Source organism: Diorhabda sublineata, chromosome X (assembly GCF_026230105.1).
Source record: "Diorhabda sublineata isolate icDioSubl1.1 chromosome X, icDioSubl1.1, whole genome shotgun sequence".
In the NCBI taxonomy this organism is placed as follows: Eukaryota; Metazoa; Arthropoda; class Insecta; order Coleoptera; family Chrysomelidae; genus Diorhabda; species Diorhabda sublineata.
This window is the reverse complement of record NC_079485.1, coordinates 8,658,104-8,673,422: the sequence shown is the minus strand read 5'-3', so window position 1 is coordinate 8,673,422 and position 15,319 is coordinate 8,658,104. Positions and strand designations below refer to the sequence as shown.

At 30.1% G+C, this 15,319-nt stretch overlaps 1 protein-coding gene across 1 annotated transcript; it reads left to right on the top strand.

The window, feature by feature from the left end:
- Positions 1–284: 284 nt before the first annotated feature.
- Positions 285–8,600, top strand: LOC130451716 (E3 ubiquitin-protein ligase KCMF1-like). The gene is made up of 7 exons (XM_056790916.1): positions 285–563; positions 614–781; positions 1,659–1,801; positions 2,447–2,688; positions 2,867–2,955; positions 3,248–3,523; positions 4,559–8,600. Exons 1-7 carry the CDS (start codon positions 548–550, stop codon positions 4,903–4,905), a joined length of 1,281 nt encoding a protein of 426 aa, XP_056646894.1. The 5' UTR covers positions 285–547; the 3' UTR covers positions 4,906–8,600.
- Positions 8,601–15,319: the final 6,719 nt, after the last annotated feature.

The following is a 15,319-nucleotide window of genomic DNA, read 5'->3' as shown; positions in this document are numbered from 1 at the left end:
AGACATTCAAATAGGTTAATTATATTTTCCCTATTAGATAGCAGTTTTCAGAAAAAAAAGGGAGTAGGTATATTAAATTCAGCATATTTGTTATTAACGTAAATAGAAGTAATTACTTTTTTCAATAATTTTGCACTAATTATGTCTAATACTTCACTGAAATGAAAGATAGAGTAGTGTTGAAAATATAGGCAACTAAGACACTTATTCGTGTCCATTCTAACAGATAACAAATAAGATTAAATTTCATTAAAGATGTTTAGATTGGGGCTTGCGTTCAATTTCATGTAACCGGAACCTTTAGATCGGAATAATGTAATAAGGTGCGATTCGGTTTTCAATCTGTCATTCTGTCAAATATTGCAAACGAACAAAATTATATTCTAAAGTGACATTTGAATTTGTCACGAAAATTTTACCAAAAAGACTAAATTCTATTGAAAATTACTGAAAAACAAAATTTGTTTTATTGGATATATGGTGTAATATGTTGGTTTTTGATATTAAATAATATATATTAAGAAGTCTAAAGTATATAATTATAAAAATGAGCCGCCACGAAGGTATGATATTCCAAAACAATTACACCTTTATTAATATTAACTTCTTTTAGGTGTTAGTTGCGATTCTTGTCTAAAAGGAAATTTTAGAGGTCGTAGATATAAATGTCTGATTTGTTATGATTATGATCTTTGTGCAACATGCTATGAAGCAGGAGCTACCAATACCAGACATACTACTGATCACCCCATGCAGTGTATTCTTACCAGATCTGATTTTGGCAAGTTATAATGTGACACTTAAAGTCATCACCTATGTTTTATATTATAGTTTCTGGAATAATTACAACTGTAAAAATATTTCTCAGACCTGTTCATGATATACTAATGCATTAGATATTTTATTTTTTACATATCAAGAGTATTCAAAACATATTAATAACGCTATTTAATATTTTCAATTAAGTAGATTATTATTTTACTATTTTATAACCTAGAATTGTATCATTTTAAGTCACAGTTAATTGTAATTGTGTAATATAATTTTGCTTCACCCTCTATATACCATCAATCTAATTATATTATAGAACATTTTTCAAATGGCAAAGGTAATCATGAGTAAAGGCTGTATATACATAGTTTGACCAAGGAAAATGCCTAATATGTTGAAATTATTCTCTTGTTTGAAAATGTTAACCAGATGATTTGGTAAACATTAACAAGTTTATGTCGTGTTACTTGCTTTTCTAAAGTGGCTTATATATAATGTAATTAAGTGTTTAAATAAATGCTGCTAGTGCAGTTTTGAATAAATATGAGATAATCAATAAATAAATCAGTTCTAAGTATTATTACAGCACTGAAGATAAGATTTTACATTATTACAAGCAATGTTTGGAAAATAAAACTTTATTAATTTCATGATAGGAATTAGCAATCAAAACAATATTAGTTTTTGTGTGTTGGATAAAACTCAGTTCAAGGTTCTAGTTTTTTCAAATAAAAAATTGTTTTTAATTATGTCTTAGGTTTGCTGGCTAGATTTAATGAAGAGAAAAATTGGTTCAAAAAAGCCGCATTTCTATCCTATTTTTTAATAAGCAGCACTGATGACTGCTACAAATGTCATTTCAGTAGTTATTGTAATTTATTTTTCAGAACTGTATTATGGAGGTGAAGCACTTACTAGTCTGGAATTACCCCAATCATACACTTGTCCATATTGCTCCCGTATGGGGTTTACTGATGTTACATTACAAGAGCATGTAACTTCAGATCATCAAGACACCAATTTTGAAGTGGTAAGTTTTTCATGCCTGTCAATATTATTTTCTTTATAGAAATAAACAAAATAAATGAAAATCTCATACATAATATGTAATAATAGTGAAGCTGTTTACATAGGACAGATATCTCAATATTTAAGAAATAAATTAGAAGTCATCAATTATATGAAAATTAGAACTAAATTTAAAATTGAAGGTTTTTAAAACAGAGTCAAATACAAGAAGAAAAATAATTTTCAGAAGTAGTACAGACATGCAAACGAAAAAGCTATCAATGATAGAAAGACCTGAACAATTTTGTTTATAAATTGTGAATGTTGAAGTTGAATTATATTTTCATATGAATTGAAATTAAGTCGAAAATATTGTTTATTAAGAGATTTGTTATTGATTAATACACCAAAATATAACACTATATATATTTAATTTCTTCATCTCAGACCTTTTTTCAAATGTTTAGGTTGTCAAATGATTTTGATTTGAGATATAAAATGTTTTTAACATTTTGACCTAGTTTTGGCTTTTTTCAAAATATAATCTGACATGACAAGGCATCTTGTATTATATTAATCAAAATATTAAAATAAAATTTGTTTTATCCATAATTAAATACGTAGTTGTAACATATATGGTCTCTGGAACTAACAAATTATGCTTTAGGTTTGTCCTCTTTGTGCTGCAATGCCAGGTGGAGATCCAAATTTCATGACTGATGATTTTGCGGGCCACTTAACTTTGGAGCATCGCACAGGTCCAAGAGATTTAATCTCATTTTTGGATGAACCAGTAGGAACAAGGCACAATGTTAGACGTATTCCACACAATACGTCTCACAGTGCTACCCATATTGGAAGAGGTTCAGCTACTGCTTTAAGACCAAGAAGAAGTAATATGCATTTCAGGTAAGCAGTTTGGAAATTAATAGTACTATGCTTGAACTTGTCCAGTATTCATATTACCTACATTTTCTTCAGGATGGATACTGATACAATGTACAAGTAATATTTTAAGTTGTAATTCTGCCCAAAAATGTGAACATTTGTCACCAATGCTGATTTACAATAAAGATATTTGCCTTAGTGTTTTCAGTTCTGGGGGATTTTCCTCTCTTTCTCCTTCTTCAAGAGACTCTGTGGACCCTATAGCAGAACTTCTGTCTCAGTTATCAGGTAATTATTAGTCATTGGGGAAGTAATCCAGAAGGGTTGTAACTGGTTTGTTTCATGAATTTTGTAATCAATTTAGTTTTGTTTGTGTTTCTTTTACGGATAATTCACTTAACACTTAACTTCTTTATTCATACTTTTAATTCACTGGTTAACTGTTTTAGTGGATCTAAAAATATTCTTGAATAATTTTGCAATTTTATTCTGATTTTTAATTTTACAATTAATATTGATTTTTAGTTCGAAGATGGTGTGAATTAAACTATAAAATATTATATTGTGAATATTATTTTAGGAGTCAGGCGATCCGCTAGTAACACCAATAGCAGTACTCCAACTCAATTACAGCAATTGCAAATGCAACTTCAGCTAGAAAGACAACAAGTGAATGCTGCCAGACAACAATTGGAGCGTTACCCAAGGAGACAGACTCATAACCAAAGCTTAAGAGAACCAAATACTTCAAATTGTGGAACATCTACTATGTTGCTTAATGCTTCTCCAGTTCTTGTGCAACCTGCTTCTAGTACACCAACCCCACCATCACAACAATCGCAGTTTCTACTGACAGGTATTTGAAAAAGATCTTCTTGTTAAGTCCCTTTATTCTTGTTAAATTTTTTACAGTTATACTTTGATGAATAATTGTTTCACAATCCACCCCATTTTTCCAGTTCATTATTTAAATATTTTTAACGAAGAAGTTTTAAAAAATAAAAGGTTTACAGCACAACGGCTAGATAACATGCTACAATAAGTTTGAGCTCAAGCTCATCCGAAGAGGAAAATGTTATTGTTCTAAGTGGAAAATATATCGACATAGAAAAAATTATTTGGAACTATACAACAACATGAATTTTTGAGTCAACTTCTAGAAATTCTTTTTTCCTATGATTAAACATTCAATTATTAATATTAAAAACTTCCTTTAATGGTTCACATACAATGGTAAAAAAGACCTAAATAAATCAAGTAAAATTTATAGTTCTATTTTGTAAATTTAATAGAACTAAGAATAATTTGACTGATAGCTGCTACAAATTTTTGAGATATAAAAACCAAGGAGAAATTAATTTTATTGTTAAAACATATTTATATTTTGATTTTATTTTTATTTTTATATTCATGATGTAGGTAATTTATTGATTAATATAATAAGGCAAAATGTCAAATTTAACATGTTATTACAAACTGATTCTCATTGAAAAAAAAATCAAGAGAAATTATTATGTAAAACATATAAAAAGATCGAAGAAATAAGTTGAAAAAATAATAATAATGTGTCTTAAATAATATATAATATAAATAATAGCAAATAGAAAATACAACAGCACGCCACCAAAGATCGAGCCAAAATAAATGTTCGTGACAATACAAACACTCTTTAACATACACTTGTGCGTTTCATTTTGTTTCTTTTTCTAACGACTGGCCGTTACACTACATATAATAATATAACTGACCAGTTACTTCTAGGGATGGAACTAGACATGGCTTTTTTTACAAAATTTCTATTTTCTGATCCAAAATTTTGGATCATTTGCTTTGATTGTTCTTATTTTTTTACCTTGAATCGAAAATAGACATGACATCTTGTTGCTTTCAGGTTTATTGGAAGAACTCTCACACCAATCTACAAGTGATCAATTAAGACTGGAGCGTAGCAGATTTGTCCAGGAGTTAGTAATTGCGTCTGCTGCCCTCGCTTATAGATATGATAATAGTAGCGTGCCACATATAAAATCGTTATTAAAATTGATAGAATCTAGTCCACAAGATTTGCTGACTGACCTAGAGGCATATAGTAGACCTACACCTCGTCAAACCAGTACTGTACTTCGTGGTCGAGCGAGAAGTGATGCACAGAATGCAAAGAGAAGAGCAGAAGCTAACAGGGCTGTTCAAGATTATAATACTAGGTCGAATGGTGATACAAACAATTCAACTAAATAGTTTGGTTTTGAAGTTTTGTTCACTTATTTTTAAAATCTTACGTATATTAGTCCTTTTGGTTTCATTCTAAGAAAATTGAAAATAGTTGAATTTTGTTAACATTGCTGATAGAAAATACACACTAAATATGATAAAACGAGTTCTTCATGCAGATGTGAAAAATATTTTGAAAATGAATAAAAGCGTTTAATGGCATTTTTGAAACTGAATGTCATCAGTTATGAGATTTTTTTATATGTTTGATAATTATGAATATTCATATTGCGAGAGAATAAAATCAAGACACGTCAATTATAATTGATCAATCACTTAACTTAGTGGTTTCCTTAAGCGTCCAATGACATGAGTTGTTAAGAGATGTTAATATTGTTCTAAACAATTAGTATGTTCTCTTCAATTCCTTTAAACAACTCTATATACCTCTAAAGAAAAAGTGTGTTAATAATTCTATTTGCTTAAAACAGTGACTTTGTGAAAATTCATTTAAAAAGAGCAATTTTCAACTACTTTCATATTCCATATTTTTTTTTGGAATAATCAACTATTTTTAATTTTCTTGTAAAGTTTTAATATAATTTAAATTATTTTCTTCTCAACTTTCATTATTCAAAATATGTAACGCCACCGTCAGCAAATGTTTGATACACATAATACACCTTTCTAAATTCATTGTGAGTTTTTTTAAGTAGTGGCTATCTGAAGTCACACCTAAATACAATACTATAAAAGGCTCCACACTTTTCTATTCAGTATGAATTAGACATAGGAGCAGCTAAACTATCCTTTCAAACATAGTATCATCACTTGATAAATACTTTGTTTTAGATATTTTTTCTGTAAAATACTTATTGGCCTTGAAAGGAAAACTGGATAATTGAAAATGTGTAAGAATCTAGTCTCCAACTTGTATTTAATGCTACCTGAATAATTCCATACAACTTGTGATTATTTCTTACTAGTGATGTAAAACATGTTTCTTGAATGTCCTCATTATTATCTGAATGAGTTATGCACTTTATTTTCTTTCATATGGTTACACAAATTTCAAGTTGTGCAGAGTCCAGCAGCAATATTTGCTTTTTTGTCTATTCATAAAATCCATTATAGGAATCAGATTTTATTTATTCTATATAATGTATGCACATGCCTACAATTTTGTTGTAATAAATTTTTGAAGTTGAAATCAGATATGTGCATTCCCCATTCTTCATATACCAAATTAAGTATGTTCTGGAATTTGTCATGATTCTTGTCAACATATCAGGCATTATTTTGGATATTTCTTCCTAAATCCTGATCTTCAAATTTAGTAAGGACCTTGATAATAGGCTCATAATATGCCCTTGCAGTGTGTGCCGTTGCCCATCTTCATTAGAACTAAATATCATTCAAGTCCAATTCCCATAAAAAATTTGCATATTTACATACCAATTCAAATTCTCTGATATTGTGACTTAATTTTCCTCAAAGAATCAAGGTGCAATAATTCTACATGAGGAAGTTGTACACCACTGGGAGAACGCAAAGACTTGGATGTAATTCTTGAAGGTTGGTGTCAGCTCTTGTAACGTATTTTTTAGATATAAATAATAAATAAAAATGGCTTCTTCACTACATCGAAAAATATGCTTCAAATTATGGCGGCTGAACTGTATCGGGTTAAATTTTAGTCTAGCCTCTAAAACGAGAATTTTAAAAAGAGGAGTTATGTTATTGAACCTTGTATATATCAGGAAACATGAAATAAACGTTGTAAAAGGACTATTCTAAATTTCAGCAATATTTTGTTACTAAAATACGTTTATTACTAGTGTTTCTGAAATCAGTTGAAATATTTTTCACATTTGTCTGTTCATAGGTGTTTCTTTAATCTCATTAATAACAGTATATTGTGATCTTAAATAAACAAAAAGCTTTAACATTTCTTGCCCACCTGCATTTCATTGAAGTTATGTAGTACAACTACTGTAGTATCCATTATTTTTGGATACGTTTTATTTGGAATCATTATATCTGCTATTGCTTACATTGCTTTAAGCTCTAAATGGATTTACATGGGAAATTTTTCATCTATATTGCGGTTATAGAATAATGGCTTGATTTGAAAAATCCAAAACCACTATGACACTAGATTCTGTATCCCTTTGGTAAATAGTGCTGTTACATAAATGTTCGGAAATGAGCATAACATATTAATATTTGGGAAATTAGTAAAATCAATAAAAGCGAAGAGTGTATGGAAGTAGCCATAGTTTTTTAGTTCAAACTTTGAAGGATAAAAAGTGTAAACAGGAATAAGTTTTGTTGTCTAAAAATATACGTATATGCTACTTCCACGATTAATTGACATTAATCTATAAAGAAAATCAGCAATGCTAAAATACAGGATTTGTTTTAATATGAGTCAAGAGACCATTCGTGTGAATTAGTACAACCAACCTGGTTCATTACCATTAAAACTATTCACTAGGGTAAAATAAAATATCTATTGCATTGCATTGCAGATACACTGTATATATAAAGAGATTTACAAAGGTTTACTAAATTGCATTAGAATTTGTAAAAATATATGAACATAAAATCTTTATAACAAGTGAACTCTGAAAGTTTTTTTTCTTATTTTTGAATTTTCTAACAAGTATTTCATTTTTTAATGCATTCAGTTTTTTTGGGATTGTCAGTTTTTAATGTAATTCATATTTTTGCTTTAATTTAGGGTTATTTATTGGAATGTATTGATTTCATTTTTCATTCTGTACTAGTTTTTTCTCCTACCCTTAGTTTTGGGTTATTTATTAATTTGTTTTTGTTAATATCACTCTCATAATGTACAGAACATAAAATTTTGTCAAATGTTTAATATCAATAAAGTTATTAAACTCTTATGTTACGAATGGTTATTTTCACAATAGGGTATTTGCATTTTTTAAAAAGTATCTATTCCATCGTTTACTTTATGAGTTCTTGATATGAAATAATGTCAGTAAGTACAGTATTTAATTAAAAGTGAAAAAATTATATATAAATATTTAATTGGAAAATCGAAAAAATTTCAAATTTTTAACTACATATAAAAACGATTCTCATTGTTTTTCAGTCATAGGTTTAATAAAAACAGTTGTCTGCTTGATGCTCACAAGGTTATCGTTGCCGGCAACGTAGCTTGTGTTGTTATAATGCAGTTTTCATTTATTAGTTTATTATTTTATTTTTCTATATATAAGAATAAAGTGAATAAACCTTTTACAGATTAAGTTCTTACATTATTACATAATCACGTTAAAAATGAAAAGCATAATAAACTTAATTACCATAAAATATTGAAGTAAGTTAAATTTGAATCTTACATTAAAATGATCCTGGCAACATAAATATATACATCTCGCAGGACCGTCAAAACGACCAAGAATTTGAAACAATTTTTGTTGTATATTCGAATTTCTTGGCATCAGAAAAAAAAATTATTAGGTGTTTTAGTTGTGCTGTTTTACATCTTGGTACAGAACACGATTTAAATACCATTTTTCAGATTAAGCAAAGTTTGAAAATAACGCTTACTTTAGAATAACCCAGTGAATAACTGTCGTTTTGGTTTTATATCATATGTTCAGTGTTTAGTTTAAACCTATGATGTCGCATGTTTAAATTTTTTCTTTATAAATATTGATCAAAGAATTAAAAAGAATATAATAAAAGTATATAAACTATCTAGTTTTAGATAAATTTTTGTAAAACCATGCAAGTACCCTATTTCAATCAAGCTACCTGTACCACATTTCCTTAAAATTTCCTAAAACTCGTATGTATTGAACTGACTACAGGAGTATTTATAATAGAGTAACAAGTTCAACGTATAAAGACTGAAGACAGTCATCGCATTTTTTGTTTACTGGGAATTTTTCAGGAAAATAAAGAAATGTGTTCAGTCAAACCTCAGTTATCAGTCAATTGAGTCAGAATAGATAAATTGAGAAAAAATAGTCATAAGAACACATTCGTTTAAATGCCCTTTATCTTTTCAATTATAATTTTACAGTGAGAAACACGAAGTATCTTTTCAAGTGTCTACCGAATCGTTCGAGTGTACGAGGTAATTATTCAGTGGCCGACCCAAAAAATTATCCATCAAGATAAAAAATAGAAAAAGAAGGAATAATTGCGTAGATGGAAGAACACCTTAGAAAAATTAAGAAATCTCGTGAAGAAAATAGAAAAATTTACCACCTAGATGAAACATGGATAAGCATCAATAATTATCGTTCAACGTTTAATCGTACCACGAATATCGTTTAACGATCATTGTGATAGTCGGTCGCATTGAGCAAAACGTACCTTAAGCTTGACATAGTTCGCATTTTTCAAAACCAAAATATTTCACGCAGAAGCATTCATCGTGCTATAACCGAATTTCAAGAATGGATACCATGTCTGACCCTGTCAAAAAGAGGAAATTAAGAATATTTCATCCGAAAAAGAGAAGAAATACTGCTAAAAAGATCAAAAGATGTGGTCGGGGTTTCCCAAAGAAAATTGGCGTGTGAATACCATGTTTCGAATAGTAGAATTAGAGTCATTGTTATGAATGATGTAAAATACTAGCCAATTAGGAAATCAAAGCAACGATGGTTTTTATAGCAAAATTCGCTGATGAAGTTCTGGTCTGGTGTGCGAATTCAACAAGAGGGATAACCAGACCTTATGTGGGTCGAGTAAGGGAGAAAGCTATAGGTTCTGAAAAGTATATTAACAACTGCCTCACTAAACAATTTGATTGTGTACATCAACATCACGTTGGAGATGAAATAATGTTTTTGTCGGACATAAGAAGGGGTTCAACAACAACATGAAGATATGGTTTTAAGCAAAACTAACACGCGATTCATGTTCACTAATGAAATGGGTTGGTTTCGTCGGACAAATATACAATAAAATTCGCATCAAAGTTCGTTGTTCAGACTCTGAGTGGTAAGTAAATATATCAATAATTTGTGCTAAAAGTAACAAAGTTGTGACTATTTTTGAATATTATGTTCTATATATACATTATTTATGAAAATTTGAAGATTCTATAATCCACTCATTTTTAACCCCTCCTTCATTTGGATGTAATTACTATTGAGTGCCATGATATAAGTGGACAAAAACAAAGTTGTTGTTAATCACTTAAAAAACAATATATCAAAGATGTTCAAATACAAATAATTTTTTTTTAGAGTTACAAAATAATGATATCATAATAATAAAATTCGCCATACATGAATTGATTAAGATATATCCGAAAATTATATTGAGTCACTGCTCGTTAGCATAATCATCAAATGACGTATAGAACAAGTTGTCCAGTCCAAATTGAAGTGAAAGATATTTAATAATATCATGTAAATTGTGTTTTGAATTTGAGTGGGTTGCTTTTTTTCTGATGACTCCAAAGCCTTCTCAGAGAGCATTCCAATTGGAATAACATGAAATAGCTAGTAACTGCCTAATAAGAATTATTAAATATCTAGAATTTATTATACAACTGAATTTTTAGTTCTATATATAAATAAAACCTATAAAGATATAAACATGAAATACCATAGAAAAATTAAACAGAGTTGAAATAATGGGAATAAAAGGTTTTGTAGGCTAAGGGCTTAATCAGGCGGTGCGGAATGGAAGTGCGTTACGACTATTCCGGAACGGACAGAGCACTGAATTCCACATATGCGTGGACAGAACGTGCGCGTTATGAAAGTACTAAACGTCAATTTGTTTTGAGTACTTATATATAAAAGTACCAATTGTAATCAGAGCTGATCTAGAAATAAATCCTCAATCTCACTTTAGAAGTACCTATATAATAAGTATCGTTTAAATAACCCATGGAATTAAAGTTTTTGATATTTTTATGAGTAAATAAATACAATTTTTAGAAAATTAATGTTTATTATTTTCTTCTTTCAATAGTTTTATAACTTCATGTTCTCTCTAGTTTTGTGGTTTTCAAATAATAACTGAATTTATATTGTTGACGCAGCTGTCGTGACGCACGTAATATACCCACTATGTTTACATGATAGGGGAAATGGAACGGAAAACATTAATATTATTCCCTAAATAAAAAATCAAAAAAAATTATTTCCAATATATTTAATTTTATTTAAAAGTAATAGCTAGAAATCAAATCACAGTATTTTTTTTATTACAACTGTGATTGGTATTCATTCAAATAATATTTCAATAACTTTTTAACCTAAAAGTTCAAAATGCACATTTCACTCCGCATCTAATCCGCTCCATGTGAACATAGTGCGAACAAGGGATGCGTCAAATTTCGATTGGTTCCACCGACAATTTAACGAGATGTTGAAAAGTTGCGATCTCTAGTCGAGAAAAATACTAGCATATCGATACTACAAAAAAAGAACAAAAATATATGAAAATCCCGTAGACATATGGGCTTACAAGTCTCTGTGAAAAAAACGCGGGAAAAATATCAAATCAAAAATGAACGAATTAAAGTAAGGGTGCATTCCACTAAGCGTTTTAGCGTCTGGAATCCTCTTTCGAGCACATAGCGACTACGATCGTTGTGGTCGCGGTGAGAACGTCATTTATGGCGTTATGATTGACGTTAACGACAATCCTTCTCAAGGTAGTTCGAAATGAGTATCTGAGTATCTTATCTACCTCATTATTTGATACCATATGGGATAATATAAGTACTTTTAAAACATTCTTGTGACGCAACACGAAATATTTTACTATCGCCGCAGAAGATATTTTGATTTTACTTTAATGTAAATCAGTTAAATACCCCACTAAAAAATTCAATGACTTACAAATTTCAACTTAACTTTTTAAAACTTTTGCTTTTTCTTCTTTTTAAAATTTGTTATTATTTACCCTAACGCTCAAAATGCTTCCTAATCCATTCCACGTTTAGGATAAGGCTCTGGACTAAGTGGAACGGAAAATACCGTGGTCGTGAACATGATGGTCGTAAGGGCTTAGTGGAATGCACCATAAATGATACAATTGGACCTTTGGTGACGTCAAAACCACTTCGAAATGTGAAACTTTTCTTTATGTATTAAGTACTCCTGATTGGTTGATTTTCACTGAGCTTTCTAATGAAATATCAAATAGTGTTTAATAGGTTCTTGTTTATCTTGAAATTTTCATTTTTATTTTTCGTATACCAAATGTCCTTCAGATGTATATTCGATTTGATTTACAAGGCTTTTTCATTCACTTTGAGGCTTCTTTTTTGTAATTCAATTCAGGAAAATTTAGTAATTCTCCTTTTATTAAAGGTACAGCTTTATTTTCGTTGCTACTATCTTTTTTAAAGCTTCTTTGCATGGAATGTTGTGGGATTTATTGGTAAAAATACAATAAAGCTAGTGTTTGGAAAGCTTGAATAATATGCCGTTTCATTTGGAAACAACATAAAAAACTAATGGGTTTGCGACATATTAAATTGAACGAAAATTGAACAAGGAAAATGTGAAAAGTGAGAAGATAAAGACGGTTTTTTTTATTTTTATTGATATCTTGTGTAATTGTCAGTTAAAAATTAATTAACTAGTATAGAATATTTTTAAAACAGTAAGATACTACGGGGACCTGATAATAATCGTAATAGCATTTCCGGTGGTGAGGCTTTTAGGTATGAATTTCTTCCACGAAATGTTTGATGCCGCGAATCATTACCAGCTCAGTGCCTTTTGTGATATCGACGTGGATTGTTCTATTCATTTGAATTGATTTTTTCTACTCGTGCTACTTTGTTCTTTCTTCGTTTTTTTGCTGCAAATTTTAAGTGGAAAACACGGCAAAAATGCTGCCGAAACTGTAATTTTTTAAAATAACTTTCTAAAATGACGCTATAATAAAAACTCAGGTGTACGAATGGTTTACACGGTTTAAAAATGACGAGATGTCGATTGATAACAAAACTTGTTGTGAACTCCCATCAACTGCCTACAAAATTATTGAAAATATCTTTGGAAGTGAAAATTAAAAATAGCCGATTTGTATCAGACAAAGACGAAATACAATATCTATGAACTATATTGACAGGGGAAGATAGAGAGAGACACAACATAGAGATATTGACATAGAAGTAAAAATGACTATCCACAATACAATAAATATACCTATAGTAACATATGCATGGAAATGGGATATTGAGAAAGAATGATGAAACCAATATGAACACATTGGAGTGAAACACCAAGTGAAAGACGTTTAGCAAGGAAAACGAAGTGGGATAATAAATAGATAGGACAAATAACGAAACATAGAAAAAAACAGCAAAATTGGAATAGACATATCTTCAGAATGAAGTCATACTTACGTGGAAAGGGATTGAAGTGAGAAGTATTACCAAGAGAAGAAGAGGTAGACCGAGAAGGAAGGAAATAGACCAAATGAAGAAAATATAAAATAAGAGAGGACAAATGGAAACATTAGGTACAAGAGGAGACGGAATTGTCTCCCCTCTAGAAAAGTACAGAAGAAGAACAGTTCACAAGTTTAACGTTCAGATTATGGTATCTAGTAATTTTGTCTTCATTGTAGGATTCCCAAGAAATCTGCTGAGCACAGAAACCATAGCCTAGGTAGGTACTAAGAGTTAAAGAAGATGAAATAACATTTTGCGAATTTTTACTTTTCTCCATAATCTCCATAACTAAAATTTGCTTTTTTATTCACAAAATAAAGTAGATCAATAATTATAAATAACATATAATATTGAGAAACATGTTTTTGATGTCACTGAAAGTAACTAATTTCAACGAGGTAAAGTTTTGAAGTTTCCTATGAAAACCATGTTATTGACCGCAAATGTAGCGTTCGATTCAATATTCATCAGTTCAATTCTGTTTTTGGAAGAGATATTATTTGTCTAATCCGCTATGTACTTCACCGATGATCAATATTCTGGGTATTTCAACTTCTCTGAATAATTAACAAATGTAGGTTAGACACTTATTTGTAGCTCCATGCTCCTGAAGCGATAATTTTTTTTATCCTCGTATGATACTAATTGAACTGAGTCCATGAAAATTATTTTCCTAGAACAAATTATTGTTGGTACGTTATTATCCATTTTATGTGAGTAATTCCTATAATGTTATACTAATGGCGATTGTATGGCTTTTTTTAACAGAAAATCTCAGCTATTTAATGCAAAAAGTATATTATATTTCACGCCGTATTATATTGTAGACATTTTCTGTCCTGTAAATAGAGTATGTTGAAAAATGATATCTTTGTATCGTTTCCTTTTTGTGAACAAAATCCTTGAAGTAATTTTCTATAATTGGTTTAAAATCATAATACTTATTCTTAATAAATGTTAGTATAAACCAGAGACTCCCAACATGGGGGCAGTCGCCCCCCGGTGGGCGATTTGGGTTCTAAGGGGGGCGATAAATTTGCGGAGGGCGATCAGTATGAAAAGGAAGAAAAAATAAACTAATCTTCTGCAGAGTAGAATGTTAAGTGTCGCAAAAACACGGTAGCGTTTTAAAAAATATGTGTGCATGATAGAGTTGCGTAATTCCTCAGGGCTCGTTGGTCACGTGTCGTTAAGGGAATTGGAGCAAAGTACTTGAGTTTATAGCTGACAAGGTCACAGCGCTACCCCCTCTACTGGTACCACCATCACAGGCTAGTGTTGCGGGTGTGTTGTGCGTAGACATCTAGTCTTCGTGTCAATCACAACACTCACCCCAGTTTGTCATACGTCTTCTATGTCTTTAGTAGGCTACGCCATTGATTACATTGCGATTACATTGTTCTGTTTAGTATTCGTTCGTTAGTTTTGAAGCACGGAAGACCGCGCATGATGGATTCGAAGAAAAAATGTCACCAAAATATTGATCTTACCATAAATTTCAGATTTTCCTTCATTGTATGTTTTATCTTTCCACCTTCCATAATTTTTCTTTCACCTAATATTTTCTCCAATGTTTCCCTTTCACAGAAACTAGCGTTTGTTCTCATTGCTTCTGAACTTAGCTTAACAAATTGGTCGATTCTTCAAATTTTAAACATAATATTCTCATTCATCATTTCAGTTTTCAGATATATTTGGTTCTCTATACCTATGTGGTACTAAAATTGTGAAATATACTTGAAAAAATTAAATATGTTCCTAAATCATTTTAAAAGAATAATGAGCTTAAAATTTTTATCTATCGCCTATTTTTCGCAGTTGCGCATCTTCTTTATAACCTTTAAACGTTTGCAACCCATTCGCCTCATACTACTACTATAAAATGCGATATTTTTCCTTCACGTTTAACCACATAAAACGAGTAAGTGAATGACAAATCTATATACTTAACATCACCGCGTCGCATATTCTAGTTCGAATTGAAAAAAGCGTTGCCACATGTTCACATAAATATGCAATAAG